The sequence below is a fragment of the Erythrolamprus reginae genome, chromosome 3 (assembly GCF_031021105.1).
Source record: "Erythrolamprus reginae isolate rEryReg1 chromosome 3, rEryReg1.hap1, whole genome shotgun sequence".
In the NCBI taxonomy this organism is placed as follows: Eukaryota; Metazoa; Chordata; class Lepidosauria; order Squamata; family Dipsadidae; genus Erythrolamprus; species Erythrolamprus reginae.
The window spans coordinates 97,531,500-97,555,465 of NC_091952.1; the positions used below are offsets into that span (position 1 = coordinate 97,531,500).

General features: G+C 40.9%; 1 protein-coding gene and 1 long non-coding RNA gene across 2 annotated transcripts in view; one reads left to right on the forward strand and one right to left on the reverse strand.

Moving 5' to 3' along the window:
• Positions 1-4,710: 4,710 nt before the first annotated feature.
• Positions 4,711-7,024, reverse strand: LOC139164296 (uncharacterized). The gene is made up of 3 exons (XR_011558598.1): positions 6,951-7,024; positions 4,908-4,948; positions 4,711-4,787 (listed from the first exon to the last, which is right to left on the reverse strand). It is a non-coding gene; the product is annotated as an uncharacterized lncRNA (long non-coding RNA).
• An 89-nt stretch (positions 7,025-7,113) lies between these two features.
• The window catches only part of QSOX1 (quiescin sulfhydryl oxidase 1), an 81,216-nt gene continuing 64,363 nt past the window's right edge, over positions 7,114-23,966 (forward strand). The window contains exon 1 of the mRNA XM_070746275.1: positions 7,114-7,588. Coding sequence (XP_070602376.1) covers positions 7,324-7,588 — 265 coding nt within the window. The 5' untranslated portion in view covers positions 7,114-7,323. The remainder of the gene's footprint in view (positions 7,589-23,966) is intronic.

Below are 23,966 nucleotides of genomic sequence, written 5' to 3' on the forward strand. Positions count from 1 at the left end.
TGAGAAAATATTATTTCACTGAAAGAGTAGTAGATCCTTGGAACAAACTTCCAGCAGACGTGGTTGGTAAATCCACAGTAACTGAATTTAAACATGCCTGGGATAAACATAGATCCATCCTAAGATAAAATACAAAACATAGTATAAGGGCAGACTAGATGGATCATGAGGTCTTTTTCTGCCATCAATCTTCTATGTTTCTATGTTTCTATTCCATCCCATCCCATCCCATCTGCTTACTGCAGTTCCATCCTCTAACAATTATACTTAGTCAATATCTTTGGGTTTTCTTCAATAGCTTTGCTTCTTGCACACAAAGGTAATGTCTCCATTAAGTCCAATTCAGTTCCAGGTGTTTTTATGGACAGGCACGGCCCAAATCTGCTTTAGTTTCCAAGCCTAGAAAAGCATGGCTTCCTGAGAGACTCACCCATCATTTCATTAGAAAGTAGAAAATACTCCATGGAGGAAACATGCCAGCTTCTTTGGGTTGCTATGGCTTGAATTCATCAAGTTCCTCCACGCTCACCTCCTATGTCTTTACCTTTTCCCATTAATAACACTATAAGTCTTTGTTCTTTACCACTAAGTTACTATTGAAAGGGGATGGGTTCCACATTACAATTTTTTTTTTTACTGTACTCCAAATGAGGCAGGCTTTGCTTTCTTCCATCTTTCTCAATTAGGTGCCCTGCACAAATATTCAGGATGTACCTGCCACAGAGAAGGGAAGAGCCTTCTCTGTGGCGGCCCCGGCCAACCAGAACCAACTCCCCCCGGAGATCAGAACTGCCCCCACCCTCCCTGTCTTTCGTAAACTACTCAAGACTCATTTATGCTGCCAGGCATGGGGGAGTTAAGATATTCCTTCCCCCTAGGCCATTACAAGTTATGCATAGTATGTTTGTGCGTACGTTTGGTTTTATTATAAAGGTTTTTTGTTGTTTTATTAATTGGATTTCTACATGCTGTTTTTATCATTGTTGTTAGCCGCCCCGAGTGTGCAGAGGGGGGCGGCATACAAATCCAATAAATAAATCCAATAAATAAATAAAATTCCCAGCCAATGCATCCAACAGCTGGACTGAGCAGGAGAATTGAAGGAGACACCGACTTGCAAAAAGCTGGTTGATGATATTGGAAGGAATGACTGAGTCTTTGGATTGCTGAGTCCTACAGTAGAATGTTCAGGATATGATGTTGATGTGATTGGAGAACACATCAGCCATTTACAGAAGTATCTGTGGCTTTTCTTGAGTCCTGTGTATATGATTTGCAAATCAGCATTAACCCCATAGTGTGTACCTATCATTGCAGTAGCAAGTTCGATATTAAGACCAAAAATACTTTTCTAGAGCAGGTGATTTGTTTTTAAAAACTTATCAAAATGTGAAATAGCTCAACATTTGTTCTTAGCTTTGTATGTGCACATATGTTCAATCATTTTCTCATTGAAATGGTGAACTATTCCTATTAAAATTATATCTATCTATTTGAAACATAATTTTGAATTTTTGCAATATTAATATCACAAGATGATTGTGCTTAAGGAAAAGCATAACTATAACCTTTGAGAACAGAGTTTTGGCAATCTTATTTAGCATATGATCACTAAAAACAGCTTTACAGGCGTCAAATGGAATCTGGAATCAACTCCCTCCAGGGATTTGTACCACCCTCACCCTCCTGGCCTTCTCCAGGTCCCGTCGACTAAACAATGTCGTCTGGCTGGACCCAGGGGAAGAGCCTTCTCTGTGGTGGCTCCAACCCTCTGGAACCAGCTCCCCCCAGAGATTAGAATTGCCCCCACCCTCCTTGCCTTTCGTAAACTCCTTAAAACCCACCTCTGCCGTCAGGCATGGGGGAATTGAAACATTTCCCCCTTGCCCATGTAGTTTTTGTGTATGATTCGATTGTGTGCTTGTTTTTTATATATTGGGGTTTCTTTTTTGGACTTTTTAATCTAAAACTGTAATTTAGATTTCTAAACATTAGATTTGTTACTATGTAGTTTCTTACCATTGTTGTGAGCCGCCCCGAGTCTGCGGAGAGGGGCGGCATATAAATCCAATAAATCTAATCTAATCTAATCTAAAAACTCATTTTTGCTGTCAGGGTTGGAGCCATTGAGTTATGCCTAGCTCTGGCCAACAATTGGAATGTACATGGGATGAGTGTTGGAGTTTTAGATCTGATTTTTAAATTTAGATTTCTTATACATTGTATTTTTGTACCTATTTTATTCTGAGCTGCCCTGAATCTGGTTCCAGTGATATATGGCTTTTTATATTTAGGAATACAGTAAAAAAAAAAAAAAGATGTTCAAGCTACAGCTAAGTAATTACAGTATTTGCCAAAATAAAAATCATTGTGCTGAGATTTCATTGCTGACTAAATACTTGAAAATACTCAATTTATACTTGAAATAAGCATTTTTTCGTCCAATTGCTTCTTTAAATTACTAGTCTTCATTGTACAGTTACTAACATTCCTCCATAAATTGTGCATATTGAATTTGAAAGAGCTGATACAAGTTCTCTTTATTCTCTGTACTATTCCTATGGGAGCGATTGGGGAAGAAGTCTAATAATTTCCTAAGAAAAATATTTCAATTTCTGAAACTCAATTTCATTCAGTTACATTCAATTAAAGTTAGTAATTGTTTTCCTGCTTACTACGTACTTCTGGTTTCTAATTGCATAAGCCCAAGCTTAATTGTCCATGATGAAGCAATGCAGACATGGAATTTTAAACAGGGAAAAAAGGGTGGTGCTTCCAACCAATCACAAAATGAAACACTTTATATTCATAGAAACATAGAAGTCTGACGGCAGAAAAAGACCTCATGGTCCATCTAGTCTGCCCTTATACTATTTTCTGTATTTTATCTTAGGATGGATATATGTTTATCGCAGGCATGTTTAAATTCAGTTACTGTGGATTTATCTACCACGTCTGCCGGAAGTTTGTTCCAAGGATCTACTACTCTTTCAGTAAAAATATATTTTCTCATGTTGATTTTGATCTTTCCCCCAACTAACTTCAGATTGTGTCCCCTTGTTCTTGTGTTCACTTTCCTATTAAAAACACTTCCCTCCTGGACCTTATTTAACCCTTTAATATATTTAAATGTTTTGATCATGTCCCCCCTTTGCCTTTTGTCCTCCAGACTATACAGATTGAGTTCATTAAGTCTTTCCTGATACGTTTTATGCTTAAGACCTTCCACCATTCTTGTAGCCAGTCTTTGGACCAGTTCAACTTTGTCAATATCTTTTTGTAGGTGAGGTCTCCAGAACTGAACACAGTATTCCAAATGTGGTCTCACCAGCTCTCTATATAGCGGGATCCTAATCATAATAATTTGGATTGGGGGGAAAAAGAATTATCATCTTAAATATAACTTTGGAGATCTAAATACAACATTCTTCAGTTGTGATGATCACTTAAAATTGATAATGCAGCTAAACACTCCTGGGATAGTAATAACTGGATAGCTTTTTCCCCTAAGCATTATTTTCAGAAGTGTTACTTGACGTTTTGTAACAATTTGTGCTAGAAGGCTTCTACTCAATCAGGATCAACATCAATAAATCATACAAAAATTATGGTATTGATGATTACATCGGATATAATACAGAAAGAAGAGAGTCATGATATAACTTTAAAGAGATGGGTCAATGTATAATTAGAACTGCTTTAAAGATCAGAAATTACGTTTTTGTATATCTTTGTAACTTTTTATTTTGGGGCTACTTTTTCCCCCACTTTTCCTTTTTTTTCTTTCCATTTCTCTTTTTGGGCTATTTTAGTTTGTATTAGACTTATTCTGTGAATGGAGGCATGATGACTCAGCAGTTAAAAATGCTGAGCTTGTCTATGGCTAAAATGAAAGCTGATAGCCTGGGTTTGAGATCCAAGCACTGCATGATGAAGTTTGCTGCTGTTATCTGTCCCAATTCTTGTCAACCTAGCAGTTTGAAAGCATGCAAATGTGAGTAGATAAATAAGTACCACTTCAAAAGGAAGGTATCAGCACTCTCTATCTCTCAGCCTATAGTCATGCTGACCACATGACTACAGAAAAGTCTTTTAACACAACACTGGCGGAAACCATTATCTTTTAAATGTACTGTTAGCACCAGTTAACAAAACCTGCAGCCTATTGAAAAGTATTGCAATTCTTGCAATTTGCTTGGCAGGATTTCAGGAATAGTTTGTCATTTCCTTCTTTTAAGGCTGAGAGAGTAGTTGGCCCAAAGTCATCCATCTGGCTTTGTTCCTAAGTGTGAGTAGAACTCATGGTCTTCTAGAGATGCCTGGTGCCCTAACAGCTATGCCAAACTGGCTATCTACTGAATTTGCTGAGAACCACTCTTGTAATTCCTCAATATGGAAAAAAATGGAAATAATTGAATAAAATGTTATTCAAGTCAGTTTTTTTTTAAAAAAAGCTTTAAATAAGGCACTCCTTTGCCTTGAAATCTAATTTCCTTGATACTTGGGCATAGGAAGGGAGTTGCTTTGATCTGAATGGAGCCATTAACTTAATCAACATAGTTTCCACTGAGACCTATAAAGCAATCCTTCCCTGGCCTATTTTGATTTTTGTATAAAGTTTCCAGGGCTTTCTGTGTGTAAAAAACATGTGCTCCACTACATAAAACTCAGTTCTTCCTTTTCCCCTTGTAAGGGCATCACCTGAAACTGCTTCCATCGAATGCCAATTCCCTGCAGGATCTGGTTAGTAATCCTCCACTGTAGTTTTCCATTTCTAGCGCCAAAACCTGTCAAATCAAACCTGTCAATGCAGTCTTGTAGTAAATAACTTACCTAATATTCACAAAGTATTTATTTATTTACTCACTTACTTACTTACTTACTTAGTTACTTACTTACTTACTTACTTAGACTTCTATGCCGTCCAATCACAAAGGACTTAGGGTGGCTTACAATATAAAATACAAAAAAAGAATTAAAAAGAAGTCAAACATATAATCTAACAATAAAACCCAGATTAAAACCCATAATAAACTAAATAACCAGCATACATATAGTGTTGCATTCATACAATTTGGCCCTGATAGTTGTTAATTCATGGCCCCCAGGCCTGCTGGCAGAGCCAGGTCTTCGTGGCCTTATGGAAAGCCATTAAGGTGGGAGCAGTACAGACATTGGGGGGGAAGTTGATTCCGCAGAGCTGGGGCGGCAACAGAGAAGGCCCTCCCCTGTGGTCCCGCCAACCTGCATTGCTTCCATAGGACCTGGAGGAGGCCAATTCTGTGTTCACATATAGGTCTTTGGGAGGTATTTGGCAAGAGACTGCCCCATAAATAGTCTGGCTCTGAGCCATAGTACAAGTAGAAAAAGATTAGTAAGCCATAGCTACCAGTAGTACAAGTTTAGTAACTGTAGGCAACCCAATCTTTTATTAATGTTTGCAATTTCTTTCTGAAAGCATATATTATGGTGGACATCACCAGCACTGACTAAATTATAATTTAATGACTTTTTTAAAAAAAAGCATGTATACTTTTTCTATACTTCAGACTTGTTTTGGCACACTCACTTTCCTCAGAAGGCCTTCCCCTTTCTCAGAACGGAAAGACTTCAGATGTATTGTAAGATGTATTGTAAAACTTCCAAGATCATGTAAAGGGTATGCATAAGCACACCATTGTGCCTACCGTCCCTGTATTACTTTCCTATTGTCCAAAATTACCAGTACCTAATTTGCTTTTGTTTATGTTTATACCAATACTTGCTATCTTGTACATGTTTTGACAAAATAAATTAAAAAAAATAAAATAATAAAGTATTGCAGGGATGCAGCAGAGGATCAATGCATTGAACCAATAATGTTCCCGTACAGTTTAAAATTAAATTATTCAGCCATCTATCTGCCTAATGCTGCTGCCTTTAGGGGAAAAGTCTTTAATTACAGTGTTGGCTCTTTGTAATCCAGGAATCAGAGTGGCTTTAAGTCACGTTGGTCCCGCTCGAAAGAGTAAGTCGGCCTTGGAATGCTGGCCGGTTGCAAAACCTAACTGACTCATAAGCACCTTGGCATCACATTTGGGCCTCAGTCTAGGCCCAGGCAGGGGGTTCTTAAACTTGGCAACTTTAAGACTTGGGGACTTCAACACCCAGAATTCTCCAGCCAGCATAGCTTAAAAGAGATTTCATGAAAAATAGAGCTCTCGCTTATGCTATTGCTTGCAATTTAGAAGTGAAGACAATGTTTTTACCAAGTTACCAAAATATTTGTTTGTTTGTTTTATGTATTTATTTTGTCAAGTGCGTATTGGTAATAAACATAGATATGAGATCTAATATAATAATCTTATATTATATATCATATAGATATAACATACACGAGATGGCTACTGATAAGAGCAGTGAAAGGCTACCAAAATTTTTACTACCACACTGTGGGCGTGGTTTCTGCAGGATGCCCTGCATTTTCTTTCAACATGTTTACCTGCAAATTGGGTGCCCTGGGGTGGAGCTCCATTTTCGCTACCACACCGCATTCCCCCCACCCTCCAGGCAGTAGGCCACCACTGGATAAGAGGGAACATTAGGACAGGGACGGCAGGCATGCTGGTGCAACCAGCTTAAGGGTCTCCAAACTTGGCAACTTTCAGACTTGTAGACTTCAACTCCCAGAATTCTCCAGCCAGCACAGAATTTTCCAACATGGAGAATTCTGGGAGTTAAAAGTCCACAAGTTGCCAAGTTTGGAGACCTCCTAACTAAGCTGGTATTTTGATAAAAACATGGTCTTGGTTTCTAAATGGCAAGCAATAGCATCAGCGAGAGTTCTATTTTTCATGAAATCTCTTTTAAGCTTATTCCGGCTAGAGAATTCTGATAGTTGAAGTCCACAAGCCTGAAAATTGCCAAGTTTGAGGACCCCTCAGAATTATCCTAGAGCCGTCTCCAAGCACCTCAATCCTTCCGCATTCTTTTTCCTCTCCGCTGGAAAATCCTGGCCGGGCGGCTGCCTTAAGCGGAACCCAAGTCCTATAAGCGCCGTCGTTCTTCTTGCTGAGGTACCGGGGAGGCGAGGCTTCCACACACCCCCTGCTTGGCGGAGCCCCCTGGTTCCTTCCGCACGGGGGCGGCGCCTGACGCCAACCAAAGAGCCCCACGTGCGGGGCGGTTTTCTCTCCCCTTTCGGTTCTGGAAGGGAAGCCGCTCCCGCTCCGCCTCCGGCTCCACCCGCGCGAAGGGCCGAGTGACTTTTCTCAGCCCGGCTCGGAGCATCGGGCGCATTTCTCGCCGGAGCTGCCTTCCCAAGGGGCGGCTCAAAGAAACGCGATGCTCTCCGGAGCCGGATCGCGGCCTCTGATGCCGACCGCTTGCCTCATCGCCGTCTTGCTCTTCTTGGTGCGGGAGATCCCCGGGACGACGAGCCTCGGCCTCTACGCGCCCGACGACCCGCTGGTGCAGCTGGACGCCGAGACGCTGGAGCGCCGCATCTTCAATTCCACCGGCGCTTGGGTGGTGGAGTTTTACGCCTCTTGGTGCGGCCACTGCAAAGCGTTCGCCCCCGTTTGGAAAGGCTTGGCCAACGACGTGAAGGGTAAGTCCTGCCATCGCTACTACTCCCCTCCGCTCCCGAGCAGGTGTGCGCACGAGAGGGGGGGGGGGGACGGGACGACGGACGACAACTCCAGGTCGCACCAACTCAAGAGATGCCTCTTGGGCAGGTCCTGGCTTCGCGGCTTGCCCGCAACTGGCGTTAGAGCAATGCCCGAAATTTAAGTCCCTGGCGGTGAACGAAACCAGCCGCTGCTTTCCAGGCTCATTGAGCTGAATTTGCTGCCTCTTCCGGGATAGGAGTTTTTCCTCCGTGTTTGCTTTTCTAATTTATTTATTGACAATCGCGTGTTCCCTCCCCTGTTTGTGTAAGGCAGCCTTTCCCAGCCAGGTGCCTCCCTGGCTGTATTGTACTGTAGTTCCCAAACGTGGTTCCCAAGCGTGACTCACCAGACTCACTTGAATGATAGGGCAGTGTTTCCCAACCTTGGCAACTTGAAGATATTTGGACTTCAACTCCCAGAATTCCCCAGCCAGCGAATGCTGCCTGGGGAATTCTGAGAGTTGAAGTCCAGATATCTTCAAGTTGTCAAAGTTGGGAAACACTGTGATAGGGGACCTGCAGTCGGTATAGGAACAGAGAATTCCCAAGTTCCCAGTCCCTATCTTTTTGCTGTGTAATATTGTGATGCAAACCTAAAATAGGTTTTTCTTTCGAGTAATGAGCACCCAGATTGGGGGGCAATATGCTGGCTCTGTTAAAAAGTGCTATTGCTAACATGTTGTAAGCCGCCCTGAGTGTAAGGAGAAGAGCGGCATTAAAAAAATGTAAATAAATAAATAAGTAAATAAATAAATAAATAATTTATTTTTCTTCCCAAAGAAAAGATGAAGACAGAATTATTGAATTTAAATGTAAAGTTACATTTACATTTATATCTCTCCCCCCCCCCTCTGCAGAGACGCAGTATGGGGAGAGGATTACATTCCTAGCTATTTATTTCCACTTGCAGATTAAAAAAAAAAACCTGACAATGTGAAGCAGAATTAAAAATGGTTCCTTTCTCATTGTTCCTCCATCTGCAAAAAACTTTATTTTACAAGTCCCCTCCACCTATAAGTTGTATTATTTCAGGGACTCTTTCCTACACTACTCTCACTCTGCCAATTACTTTCCTCACTCCAGTAAGCGTGTGTTAAATCATTCAAAGGTATATGACGTATATTGATCTTGTTGTACTGACTGTACTTGCTGCATCAATTATTTCTAGCTAGGTTCTAGCTAAGTAAATACAATTTAAGTAAGTAAATACAATTTAAAGCCTTTCCAGCTGGTGTCTAAAGGTGCATGGTCTTCCCTGCATTGTGTAGACTAGTTTAACTATCTGGACTCTGGAGGGTGTCTTGTTAGAAGAAGGAGGCCTCTAGATCAGTGTTTCCCAACCTTGGCAACTTGAAGATATTTGGACTTCAACTCCCAGAATTCCCCAGCCAGCGAATGCTCGCTGGGGAATTCTGGGAGTTGAAGTCCAGATATCTTCAAGTTGCCAAGGTTGGGAAACACTGCTCTAGATACAGGTAGTCCTCGACTTAACGACCACAATTGAACCCCAAGTTTATGTTGCTAAGTGAGACACTTATTAGTGAATTTCACCCCACTTTATTATCTTATTTGCCACAGTTGTTAGGTGAATTACTGCAGCTGTTAAATCAGTAACAGCTGTTAAGTGAACCTGAATTCCCTATTGACTTTGCTTATCAGAAGGTCAAAAAGGTGACATCATCATGGGGGGGGGCGCGCGCTGCAACCATCATAAATATGAGTCAGTTGCTAAGTGTCTAAATTTTGATCACATGACCATGGGGAAGGCTGCAACATTATAAGTGTGAAATACAGAAATAACTCACGTTATCAGTGATGTTGAAAGGTTGTAAATTGAGAAGTCCCTGGGTTACGTTGTCCCCGACGTACGACGTTTCGTCGTTACGATGACCTGGGGACAATTTCGAAGCCACCGCTGCTGCCGCCGCCTCCGTTCAGGCTAGGGGATCTCCGTGGTGGGCTGCCTCGAAGGCTACAGCAACGCAGCGCTGAGAAGGATCGGCTTCAAGGGTTGGTCCTTCTCGGTGCTGCGTTGCTGTAGCTTCCGAGGCCGCCCACCGCAGAGATCCCCTTGCCTGAACATTCAGCAGGAGGCTTCGCTGGCTGTTGGTTCTTTGAAGAAGCCACCACCGCCATCATGTAAGTCGGAATATTCGTGTAAATTGGAATATTCCGACTTACACCAAACTCGGCTTACGACGGGCCGTGGGAACGTATCCCCGTCGTAAGTCGGGGACTACCTGTATATGTTTATTTATTTATTTTATTTATTCGATTTTTATGCCGCCCTTCTCCTTAGACTCAGGGCAGCTTACAACATGTTAGCAATAGCACTTTTTAACAGAGCCAGCATATTGCCCCCACAATCTGGGTCCTCATTTTACCCACCTCGGAAGGATGGAAGGCTGACTCAACCTTGAGCCGGTGATGAGATTTAAATACACAATCTGTGACATCTTATAAATCCTGACATTTTCTAGCTGGGGTAAGTGACAAAAGACATGTGTAGTCGTCTTCTTACTACTTGAATTCAGTGAGTGTGCCCTGAACCATCTGTGCATTATTTAATATCACAGTTGAATAATCTTTCCGTCTCTGTTTTGTTTAAAAAAAGAACAAGAAGCACAATTTAAATCTGTTCTGCTTCTCAGCTGCAGTCATCCTAGTGCTTTAAAGTTAATCTTCAGGGTTATTATTGAGGCTATTCATGGATACATTTGTGTAATTCTGTCATAATTTCTCTTTTATGGATTCTTTATGAACATTTACCACCAACTGTCCTTTTCATTATTTTTTCAATTATGACCAATTGTCTTTGTTGCTATTTTTACACCTCTTGAGCAAATATTCCTCTTCCTTTTCCTCAGGTGTCTTCTGTGGTGCTTTTTTATGCTTCAGCAGTAAATTTCCATTTTAGTGCAAGTCTATTTCATTACACTTGACTTTAGGGTCGCAGTGAGCCTCTTGTTCCTTTGTAACTGTGTGTAATTATTTTTCTTTTGTTCTAATTCAAAAGGAGAGGTTAGTTGCTTTTTAAAAGTTTCCCTTAATGGATCAGTATTCCTTTACAAAAACCCTGGCTGCTACAAGTGTTTGTGTTTAATAATATCTCTGAATGAGTATAGGATTGTAGCTTGGAACTTTCAGTCCGATTTATGGGAAATATTATTTATTAAATGTATGCCTTACCTGATGTCTAACCTTTCTGTTAATCTTCACTCCCATCTGTCTTTCAGAATAGGTAGGAGTCTCTCACTTTATTTATTTATTTATCTATCTATCTATCTATCTATCTATCTATCTATCTATCTATCTATCTATCTATTTATTTAAACAATTATAGAGTGGTAATTTGTACAAATAAAACATTAGATAAGTAATGATAAAAAGTAACAAAATAAGACAATAGGACAGGGACGGTAGGCACAGTGGTGCACTTACGCACCCACCTTACAGACCTCTTAGAAAGGGGGAGAGGTCGATTGTAGATAGTCTAAGGTTAAAGGTTTTGGGGTTAGGAGTAGAAACCACAGAATGAGGTAGGGTTAGGGTACCTACCTAGCAGTTCGAAAACATGTAAAAATGCAAGTAAAAAAATAGGGACCACCTTTGGTGGGAAGGTAACAACGTTTTGTGTGCCTTCGGCATTTAGTCATGTCGGCCACATGATCATGGAAACGTCTTTGGACAGCACTGGCTTTTCATCTTTGAAACAGAGATGAGCACTGCCCCCTAGAGTCGGGAAAGACTACCATGTATGTTTGAGAGGAACCTTTACCTTTTACCTTACCAGATTAAATTGGACCAGAACAAACCTTTGAAAAAAGACACCCCTTAGGAAGGCTTTAAAATTGCCAACCATCACCTTGAACTGCATTTGAAAAGACACTGGCAACCGAAACAAACCCAATAATATTGCTGGATAACTAATACTATACTGCTCAAAAAAAATAAAGGGAACAATCAAACAACACACCCTAGATCTGAATGAATGAAATATTCTCATTGAATATTTAATTTGCACAACTATTCCATTTGCACAAAAAGCATGCCATTGACTGTCAATCAGTGTTGCTTCCTCAGTGGATAGTTTTATTTTGTAGAAGTTTGATTTACTTGAAGTTATATTCTGTTTTTTAGGTGTTCCCTTTATTTTTTTGAGCATTGTATGTCATTGTCAAGAAGACATTGTGGTGAGGGGGAGCTGTACCTGCACTGAGAGGAGAAGGAAATAGAAAAATGGGATGAAAACTGAATAAGAGGAGGTTAAGGGGGATATGTAATTGAATGGGGAGGAAAAGAGAGATTGAAACCCTAGTCTGTTCTTTCAAAATGAGTTACATTTTGCAAGTAAGAGATCACTTCCAAGGAAGGGATCAACTCCAGGATGATATATTAAAGGCACTACATTCAACTCTTAAGCAACCCTGCTTGCAGTTGTTGACAGTTTAATTCTTTTGTTTATTATTTGCACAAGGATTTGCTCAGCAAATGCAAAATCTCCATAATAGACTATAGATTCTCAGGAAGGAGGAAGTGGATTCTAAGAAGGGGACAAGACAAGAGCCAAAACAGTCCGGATCTGGATCAGGGGGAAGAGGAAGGGATTTGGGATAGCCACTCTCTAGAATCTCCCAAAATACAGTATATCCTTTGGGCTAGAGTTTACTCTGGCAAGATTCTGTCTATGTGGTATGAGTAAATAAGGAACTGAACTTTGGCTGGATTGTTTTACATCATTCTTGAGTTAAACCTGACAATTTCCTCCCAGGCAAAAGCTGGGGGAAAACCCTTGATTTTTTTCAGGCAAATAAGATAACTTCTTGGAACTCTATACTAGGTCAACAGATCCTATTGACAGTAGGGTTCAAAAGTATACTGGAAGTGTAATCAAAACAAACCCATTATATTTTTATTACAAGGTCTGCAGCATGAATATGGCAGAGGACTGTCTAATGTTTAAACCGCTGTCTAATTTAATTTATTAAAGTTTTTATTTTGTTCTTATGTTTATAGATTCTACTTCTTCAGCAAGAATTCTAAGTTGGAAACTTAAAAACCCACTTGACCACGAATGTTCCCATTCATTTCCCTTTTTTTCTTCATGGTTTCTTTTCTCTTTTTCTTTCTTTTTTTAAATGGTTCATTGCACAGTCATGTTTTGGTTTGTTTTGGCTGCCAGTGTCTTTTCAAATGCAGTTCAAGGTGATGGTTGGCAATTTTAAAACCTTCCTAAAGGGTGTCTTTTTCCAAAGGTTTGTTCTGGTCCAATTTAATCTGGTAAGGTAAAAGGTAAAGGTTCCTCTCAAACATACATGGTAGTCTTTCCCGACTCTAGGGGGCAGAACGCTGTTACCTTCCCACCAAAGGTGGTCCTTATTTTTCTACTTGCATTTTTACATGTTTTCAAACTGCTAGGTAGGCAAAAGTTGAGACAAGTAACAGGAGCTCACTCCTTATGTGGCACTAGGGATTCGAACCACCGAACTGCTGACCTTTTTGATTGACAAGCTCAGTGTCTTAGCCGCTGAGCCACCATGTTCCCTCTCTGATCCAGTTTGAACACGGATTTGGCATTTTTATCCACCTATTGACTCCTTCCAGAGATGGGTCCCTCCTGGTCCTATAGAACCAATAGTAATTTGGCGGCTTGGGTCGCTAGAACTGGCAGCGATCCAGGCCTGCCTTGTCCCCAAGCCAGTTTTCCCGGCAGTGCCGTAGGCGCCACCATCTTGTTTTTAGCTTTTTTAAAGTACTGCGCATGTCCCCATAGCGTGTCTCTGAGTGAACCGGCAGCAAAGAAAACCGGTATCCACTCCTGAATACTTCCCATGTTTCTCCCCCTCCAATAAATTTTCTTTGTTTTTGATCTTTCAACATCTAATATCGTGAGCACTTGCTTACTGAGTTTCTTACATCCATACTTTTAGCATGCTTCACCCACTGCTAATCCTTAGCTTCCTTATTTCTCCCCCTTGTATTTTATTTTTTTTGGGGGGGGGAGATGTTTTCAAATGCATACAGTATTTTTTCCCCCCCAAGTCACAAATCACTCATTTTTCCTCCTACTTAATCTTGTTGATTCTGGTCCTCCTTCAGTGTTATGGCAGCCATATTTGCTGCAACAGCACCATCAGGTAGAGGCTTGATGGCTCGGGGAGGGGACCTGCATCTCTCCCAAGCCATCAATCCCCTACCTAATGGTTGTCTACCCTTCTGGCTTTCCCCCTTCACTCCCTCTGTGGGGGTGGAGGGGCAGCTTAAGTCCGAATTCGGACCCTCAGGCGTGAAGTGTTTGGAGCCAGCCACAGTCTTGGCTTCTGATCTCACCAAGGAGGAACCAGAAGTCGAATCCTTCCCATGTTGATGTTGACATTTGATGCAATTAAAGATATTGTTGCAGGATGTAAGTTGTTCTAAGTAAAGCTCTCTTTTGCAATAGATGTTTATTTTTCTTTCTTTTTATATAAACAATCTTTATTAAATGATTTTAAAAAGCCAGCATGAAATATATACATATATTTCATATACAATGTCATTTGGCGGGACCCAGGGGAAGAGCTTTCTCTGTGGCGGCCCCAACCCTATGGAACCAACTCCCCCCAGATATCAGAGTTGCCCCCTTGCCTTTCGTAAGCTCTTAAAAACCCACCTCTGTCATCAGGCATGGGGGAATTGAAATATCCCCTTCCCCTAGGCTTATAAAATTTATGTATGGTATGACTGTATGTATGACTGATCTCTTAAATTGGGGTTTTTAGAATTTTTTAATATTAGATTTGTTTACGTTGTCTTTTTACTTTTGTTAGCCGCCCCGAGTCTGCGGAGAGGGGCGGCATACATACAAATCTAATAAATAAATAAATAAATATACAAACTTAATATCCACCTAATTGGTGTTTTTTCAATGCCTTGTTACTATTGGTAACAGCACTTTTTTTTTTGCCACAATCATTCTACTTCTATTTGCAAGTCCTTACATTTTGTATACCTCTCCCATTTTTCCTCTTTATTTTCTGCTGTTTCCAGCTATTGCTGCGTCCACTATCTAAACTTTCTTATTGATAATTATTAAGTCTGTGGTGTAATATGGCTATTCAAATTCTAAAGTTCCAGATGACTTTACCTTATTCATTTTTTAGGACTTTCTCTATTTCTAGGATTTTCCTACCATTTCTTACTTGCAGGCAAAGGCTATTTCTTGTACATCTTCCAGTACACCATTGTTGCTACTTGGTCATGCTGTCGTTTGTAATCAGACTGTGAGATCTTCTTGCAGCAGTTCAATCAGGCATTCCACTATTTCTTCAACTTCTTTCCAAGATGGCACTTCCTCTTTGTTATTGTCTTCTTAATTTTGACTTTGTATCTATTTGTTTTTAAGCCTTGATCTTATGCAACCAGAATTAGTCTGTTCAACTTTCCCGCTCTTAGCCATTGCCAGGTCTTGTTATTATTTGCTGCTATTTTTTAAAGTATTGGGCATATAATGCTTCATCTTCCGAGGTCTCTTTTCTATTCTTCATTTGTTTTTTCTTGTAGGCAACTTTAGCCTCTCTTGGTACTCAGTCAGCCTTCCTGGTATAATACAGTGTTCCCTCGATTTCTGCGGGGGATGCGTTCCAAGACCGCCCACGAAAGTTGAATTTCCGCGAAGTAGAGATGCGGAAGTAAATACACCATTTTTGGCTATGGACAGTATCACAAGCCATCCCTTAACACTTTAAACCTCCAAATTACCATTTCCCATTCCCTTAACAACCATTTACTCACCATTATTACTGGTACTCACCATTGAATAAGACACTTAGTGATCTTGATATTTATGAACATAATTATTTATTAACAATAATTATTTTTTTTGTTATTTATTTGCAAAAATTATTAGTTTGGTGATGACATATGACATCATCGGGTGGGAAAACTATGGTATAGGAAAAAAACCGCAAAGTATTTTTTAATTAATATTTTTTTAAAAAACGTGGTATAGGCTATTCACGAAGTTTGAACCCGCGAAAATCGAGGGAACACTGTACTAGCTTCTGTGCATCGGCTCCACTGTCCTTCAGCTACTCTACCAATGCCCTTTTTTGTCCAATGTACTTGCAACATTCCTTGCCCACCTATTTTCCTTGGCAAGTAGAGTCTGTCAGCATTACTGTGAGAGTGAAAGGCATGATTTATTGTCATTATTATTCTGGTCTTCCTGTAATGGAGTTTTAGTTCTGCTTGAGTCCAAGCCATATCATTGCTGTGTATCTAATGACTAGAATTGCCCAGGTGTTAATTGCCTTGATGGTCAAGTATGCCACGTTTAGACTGTTCTTCTCTCACTTGATGTATTCCCTTCTGCCTTTTTTCTTGACTTCTGTTGTCAGCTTGTAGGATAGAAACATAGAAACATAGAAGTCTGACGGCAGAAAAAGACCTCCTGGTCCATCTAGTCTGCCCTTATACTATTTTCTGTATTTTATCTTAGGATGTATATATGTTTATCCCAGGCATGTTTAAATTCAGTTACAGTGGATTTATCTACCACGTCTGCTGGAAGTTTGTTCCAAGGATCTACTACTCTTTCAGTAAAATAATATTTTCTCATGTTGCTTTTGATCTTTCCCCCAACTAACTTCAGATTGTGTCCCCTTGTTCTTGTGTTCACTTTCCTATTAAAAACACTTCCTCCTGGACCTTATTTAACCCTTTAACACATTTAAATGTTTCGATCATGTCCCCCCTTTTCCTTCTGTCCTCCAGACTATACAGATTGAGTTCATGAAGTCTTGCCTGATACGTTTTATGCTTAAGACCTTCCACCATTCTTGTAGCCCGTCTTTGGACCCGTTCAATTTTGTCAATATCTGTTTGTAGGTGAGGTCTCCAGAACTGAACACAGTACTCCAAATGTGGTCTCACCAGCGCTCTATATAGCGGGATCATAATCTCCCTCTTCCTGCTTGTTATACCTCTAGCTATGCAGCCAAGCATCCTACTTGCTTGGCTGCATAGCTAGATGCTCAGGTATTAGTAGTGACTATCCGTATTTTTATTTTATTTCCATAGGGCATCTTAATTCCTTCAGTTTCCAGTGTTTCCCCCTGTTCAGTGGTGAGCATGGCACATTTGTTCAATCCAGAGTCCATTGCAACATCTTGATTCTTTTTCAGATGGTGTTTTTCCATACGGCTTCAGATCATCCATGTAAAGGAAGTGCGATAACTTAGCACAGGGGTAGGCAAAGTTGACTCTCGTATGACATGTGGACTTCAACTCCCAGAATTCCTGAGCAAGCATGATTGCTTCAAGGGATTCTGGGAGTTGGAGTCCACAAGTCATAGAAGAGCCAGCTTTGCCTACCCCTGACGTAGCAGTTGGTATTTGATAACCATGGCCTGAGTTATTCAATATTGTTGATAAAAGTAGTGGTGATAGTGAATCTCCTTGAAAGATTCCTGTCTTGATATTAACCTCTCTGTTTATCATCATTGGCCAGCACCTGAGTCTTCCATTGCACAAATCTTGTGATGTTTCAACTGACTCCAGTTATTTCTAGGCACTTGATTATCCAGTTGAATGCCTTCTTGTAGTCAATCCATGTTACATTCAAGTTGGTCTTCCCTTTCCTTGCAGTTTTCCAAAATCATCTTATTGATTGATTGATTGATTGATTGATTGATTGATTGGATTTGTATGTCGCCCCTCTCCGCAGACTCGGGGCGGCTAACAACAGTGACAAAAAAATAGCATGTAACAATCCAATACTAAACAACTAAAAAAAACCTTATTATAAAACCAAACATACATACAAACATACCATGCGTAAATTGTAAGGCCTGGGGGGAAAGAATATCTCAGTTCCCCCATGCCTGACGGCAGAGGTGGGTTTTAAGAAGCTTGCGAAAGGCAAGGAGGGTGGGGGCAATTCTAATCTCTGGGGGGAGTTGGTTCCAAAGGGACGGGGCCACCACAGAGAAGGCTCTTCCCCTGGGTCCCGACAAACGACATTGTTTAGTTGACGGGACCCGGAGAAGGCCCACTCTGTGGGACCTGATCGGTCGCTGGGATTCGTGCAGCTAGTTAGAAGCTGATCATTTGTTCCTTGGCTCTTTCGGCTGTTTCCGTTTTGCTCAGTTGGAAAGAGATTGTTTTCAAATAAATGCTGCAGAACTGCATCAGCTACCACACCAGTTAGCAATTTAAAAGTTGTTGGTGAACAGGTCAATTGGTCTGCAGTTGCCCGGGTGCTCTTTGCTGGATTTTTCTTTATCAGATGTTAAACCACTCTTCAATTTTACCTCCTTGCAGTATGTTATTAAATGCTTCACAATGAGTGGGTGTAGACCAGCCAGATGTTTCAGCCAAAACCCAGCAGTTCATCTTCACCTGATGATGATCAGTTCCTAATATTTCTTGCCTTTGGTCCAAGCATTTCTATTGTTATTATAAGTTCTTTCATTTCAGTTTCTTTTTTTACTTACCTATCTCTTTTAACCAAACTGCGTTCCTGTTGTATTTCTTTAGGTTGTCCCATATCTGTGCCCAGAAAGGCACTGTTTCTTCTTTATCAAGCGTTGATTGATTTACTGCAGCCTCCCCATTGATGGATTGATAGAAACATTTTTGATTGAATTAAAATTAGTCTACCCTGTAATTTGCTGTTTAAACCTGGTATCTGCCAATCTTCTTGGCTATGGCTATTATTTACTACTATATTATTTCCAGTATTTCCTTCACCTTCCTTGTTTTATTATTATTTTTATTTCAATATTATTATTACTTTAGGCATGTCCATGCCAAAGTTATCTCCCAAACGCACATGCTTATTTTGCCCAACTGTAGATAGGACAGTCTGCATCCAAATTGCTAGTTACAAGTAGTCCTCAACTTACAACCACAACTGAAACTGGAATTTTGGTCACTAAGTGAAATGTCATATGACTGCAGTTAGCAGCCTCATACCTGGCACTCCTGCTTGCCATCATTAATTGAGGACCACAGGTTGTTAACAGAGGCAGCCACAAAGAAGGAGTGTGGAGGTACCACGGGAGGATGTGGGAGGCTCTGGAAGCACAGGCTACACCTAAATTGGGAGAGTGCTGTAGTACTGCACAAAACTGCCACTGCCTTGGGAAGCCTCAGCCACCTCATCTGACCCAACAGCACTTAGGACTGTTGATAATAAGGTCCGATAATAAATGTCCCTTTCATTTTGCTATAAAGGCTTTAATCCGTTTCTGTTGTGACCCGTGTCCTCCATTGGGGGGCCACCTTCTGCCGCATAAATCCCGGTGGCCTGTCCCACAGAGTTGGCCTTCTCCAGGTCCCGTCGACTAGACAATGTCGTCTGGTGGGGCCTAGGGGAAGAGCCTTCTCTGTGGCAGCCCTGGCCCTCTGGAATCAGCTCCTTTCAGAGATTCGCACTGCCACTACTCTCCTCGCCTTTCGCGAGAGTCTTAAGACTCACTTATGTCGTGAGGTATGGGGCAATTAGATCAGCCCCTCCCCGGCAACCAAATGTGATGTGTAGTTGTGATTGAGTTTGTTGACTGTTTTTAATATAGTGGGATCTTAGCCTTTACTTTTAATTGATTAGATTTGTGTACACATTGTTTTATATTGCACCCTGTGAGACGCCCCGAGTCTCTGGAGAAGGGCAGCATACAAGTCTAATAAATAACAATAACAATAACAATTGTACTGAATTGTACTGAAGAAGTAGATCTGAATATTAATGCTCAGACCAGATTTGCGATGCTGCGATTTCGATGAAGCTTCCCTCGCTGAGAAACCCCACCTCCGGACTTCCGTTGCCAGCCAAAGCGCCTGTTTTCGCACTGGTGGGATTCCCCTGCTGGGATTCCCCTGCAGCATCACAAAATCCAGAGGTGGGGTTTCCCATGGAGTGGAGCCTGAGGGGAATCCCACCAGCACGAAATTGAGCGCTTCGGCTGGCAACGGAAGTCCGGAGGCGGGGCATCCCAGTGGTGGCGGCGGGTTCGTAAGGTGAAAATAGTTCAGAAGAAGAGGCAAAAAAATCTTAAACCCCGGGCTTGTATCTCAAAAAGTTTGTATGACGAGGGGTTCGTAAGACGAGGTATCACTGTACTAGCATGGGGGGGGGGGGGAATAAATGAGACATAAATTGGAAAGTAAAATTGAACAAGTATATTCAATTGCCTTTCTTTAAGGGATTTTCCTTGCCAGCAACAGGACCCTCAATATTATGACTTAACATCTTAAACTCATTCTCTGGCTATGTTCAGGAAAGTCTTGGCTCTTGAAATAGTCACGTTCTACACCACACACTATTTTTGCTTGTAGTTGCAATTCTGCACTCTCTCTAATCCCACTTCATCCCTAACAGTGGAGACAGTTTCCTTGTTTTTTTTTAATTTTTGAAACACTCCATTTGAGAATTTCTTCATTGTTTGGGGAGGGCTCATAAATAGGAGCTGGAAATATTCCACTCTGGCAAAAGTTAACAATGGCAAAACATTTTTAAAGGCAAAAATCTATGCAGAGGCAACAGAAAGAGGAGCTTGCCAAGTCTCTCTTATATGCATTTCATGTGAAAATAATTTTTTTTTAATATAGAACATTTGTTCAAAAATAGCTTGCTGGTTGAGTATCTCCTCTCCAAGCATAAGCTGTAAATGGCCTGATTTGAGTCTGCTGAATAATGAGAGCTCCCTAAGGCAAGACTTTTGAAGACATTTGCACTGTAAGTTTAAAACTCAAACTCATTAAGGCAAAATGTGTTGCTCTGAGGGGTAGTTATATCAATTTATTTTGTGCCTTCAAGATGATTTTCTGACTCCTGATGACCACTTGATGTGATCCCTGCAGTTTTCCAGGCAAGATTTTTCAGCAGTTTCCTAAGGCTAGGAGAGATTGACTGCCCACGGTGATCCAGCTAGCTTTGTTGTAAGACAGGACTGGAATTCATAATCTTTGAGTTTCTCTTTTTAAAATTTTGTTTTTATTGCAGTTTACATATCTTTCATACTTATTTGACAAGATCTGTGACATTCATACAACTAAAATCAATATTCAATATATTCTATACATTCTATTTCCAAACATTCTACTCCGGGGGGGGGCAATTAATTTTGCCATGGGGCCACATGAGAAATTGGGATGGTTTTCGAGGGCGGACTAATATAGTTAACTCAGTTCTACCCAATACTGTAAAGACCCAGACCCTGGCCTGACCTAAACACCCAGACCCACTCTACATACCCCTAATTGTTTGTTTTACGGCAACACGGTGCACCACAGTCACTGCGCTGGAGTGTTTGCGTGGTTTCTGTGCTTGGCCGCTCTCGGTAGGAGGTCGGGGTTTGCTCCAGTGCGAGGATGAAAGAGCTCACCACGTCTGCCGGGACTCCTCTGGTTCCTGCTTTCCTTATGATTCATCAGGAAAGCGGGAACCAGAGGAGTCCTAGCAGACACGGTGAGCTCTTTCATCCTCGCACTGGAGCGGACCCCGACCTCCGCGGACTGCTCACAGATAGTGGGCGGGCCAGTCACAGACAGTGGGCGGGCCGCCCCTTGCCCAGGTTTGCTCTACTCCTTTTATGTACATTTCCATTTCTTATTTCTATTATCTGTCCATTCATACCATTTCTCCTACACCACATAATATTCTGAATCTTCCTTTCCCCTTAACTCTAATGTGAGTTTATCCATTTCTGCACAATCAAATATTTTTTGAATTACTAATCCTTCTGGCAGTATACTTTTATTTGTTCCAATACTATGCAAAGGCAGTTCTTGCTTCTGTTAATATATGTAACATCAAATACTTTATCTTTCTGTCATCATTTTTGTAAGCTGCCCTGAGTCTGCGGAGAAGGGCAGCATAGAAATCTGAACAAATAAATAAAATAATTTGCCCCTAAATATCCCTAAGAGAAACAGTTCCAGTTTAATTTCTATTTGACACTTAGTTAAATCCTGCAGCCATTTCTGTATATTCATCCAGTTTTGGGGCATGACCACCATGAATGAAAGAAGAAGGTACCTTGCCCCTGTCTGCATTTCCAACATTTTGGATACATCTTGGCCAGCCTTTCTGGTGCCAAATGTCAATGATAAAACATCTTATATTGGTTTTCTTTATAGGCCACAGATTTGGTTATTGTATAATTTTTATTCCCCCAATCTTCTAATTCTATGCTGTGACTGAAATTTTTTGCCCAGCTTCCTCTGCCCTGTCTGTTAAGTAACTCTTCTCTTCCTTAGCGTCTCTGGCTAGTGATGATGGACACTTTTGTGTCGGGTTAATAGGAATTTCTTTTGTTTTAGAGGGTGTTTCCTTTCCACTTCTCTGCTCTCCACGCTTCCCCTCTATTTCGCATACTCTCCAGGCTCACCACGCCTTGAGGGGTCCCCAAACATGAAAAATTTGGGATCTAGGAACGGAGACCATTCTCTTTCCCTCGCACTGCTGTGATGTCACCACCGGAAGTCCCAGTCTTCCTGTTTCTACGCTGGTGTCTTAATCACAACATCAAATTGGGTACCTTGCCTATTGCTCAAGCTTTTTGTTGGCTGCTAGTTGCAAGGTCTGGTCTTCCTTAATACTGGTTGCATCATACAGGTAGTCCTTGACTTATGACCACAATTGAGCCCGAAATTTATGTTGCTAGGTGAAACATTTGTTAAGTTAGTTCTGCCCATTTTACGACCTTTCTTGTCACAGTTGAATCACTGCAGTTGTTAAGTAAGCAACACGGTTGTTAAGTAAATCTGGCTTCCCCCATTGACTTTGTTTGTTAGGGTTAGGGTCTCAAAGGATGATCACATGACCCCCAGGATACTGCAACTCTTATAAATACAAGCCAGTTTCCAAGCATCCAAATTTTGATCACATGACCATGGGGATTCTGCAACAGTCATAAGTATGAAAAATGATCATAAGTCCCTTTTTGCAGTGCTGTTGTAACTTTGAACAGTCACTAAATGAACTGTCGTACTGCATCCAAGATAACCTTCATACTGCAGAAGACAAAATGCTGATTGGTTGATTGATTGTAACAATTTAGGTGAGCAAGAAACTTTTGTGTGGGAGAACATTCAAATGACATTGCAGCTTTTGCTTATGATCCAGGAAAAATATGGTCCTAAGTCCATAGATTAATTTTCTGCAAGATTTTTGCCAAAATATCTTTTAAATAGTTCACTAGACAGAATGACATTTTTTTAAACCTTCCCATGGAAGTTAATTTATTTTTCCACCCATATGGAACAATTATTGCATTGTGCATAGAAATCAGGAAGTCATTAGTACCTAAGCCAGCATTCATCTATTTTTGTATTCTTCATTGTGTTGGATTGTAGGTTCCATATTTCCCAACCAATGCCATACAAAATTACAACAATGGGTGTAGTAGTTGACAAGGGAAGACAAATATCTGAAGAAGAAGGTTTCTTGCAGAGTTGTAAATCCTTCCACACGGTTTGCAAATAAGCATAAAATTCTGTATTTTGTATTCAAATAAATGCCTTTATGGATCTTTTTTTCCCCATTTTCTATTTTTGTGTGTGTGTGGAACTACAGCTATGGAATCACAGGAAGCTATTGGATGAAGATAGGGGGAAATCAAACAAATGTCCCATAGTAGATCCCATCACATGACACCAAACTGGCAGGAATAGCCAACACTCCAGAAGATAGGCTCAAAATATAGAAGAATTTTGACAAGACGTGAGCATTGGCCGCTATCAAACAAAATGAAATTCAATGGTGAAAAAAGTAAGGTTCTACATTTAGGGAAGAAAAACAAAATGCACAGGTACAGTATATGTGGTACCTTGCTCAACAGTAGTAACTATGAGAGGGATCTTTGAGTCCTAGTGTAAATATGAGCAGCAATGTTCCCTCTAATTTTTTTTCGGTGTGGGCGGAAAAGTCTGAGCGACAGTCCCTTTGGGACTGGGCGCCATAGAAGTATAAATAAATAAATAAGAAAAAAATCCCTTCTTTTTATTAAAAGAAATTAATAATAAAACAAAATCAAAATCTATTACTATTATCTTCTCTTTTTCCATCCCTGTCTCCTCCCCCTTTGTGTGTGTGTGTGTGTGTGTGTGTGTGAACTCATGAACCATTTCCAATTAGGGGTGAGCCCGTGGAAAAGGGTGCGTGGGGGGGGTATTTGGGGGGCGCACGCGCACACACACCGCAGCTTACAGGAAACACTGATGAGCAGTGTTTCGCTGCCAAAAAAGCTAACACAGTTCTAGGCTGCATTAACAAAGGGATAGAATCAAGGTCACGCAAAGTGTTAATACCATTTTATAATGCCTTGATAAGGCC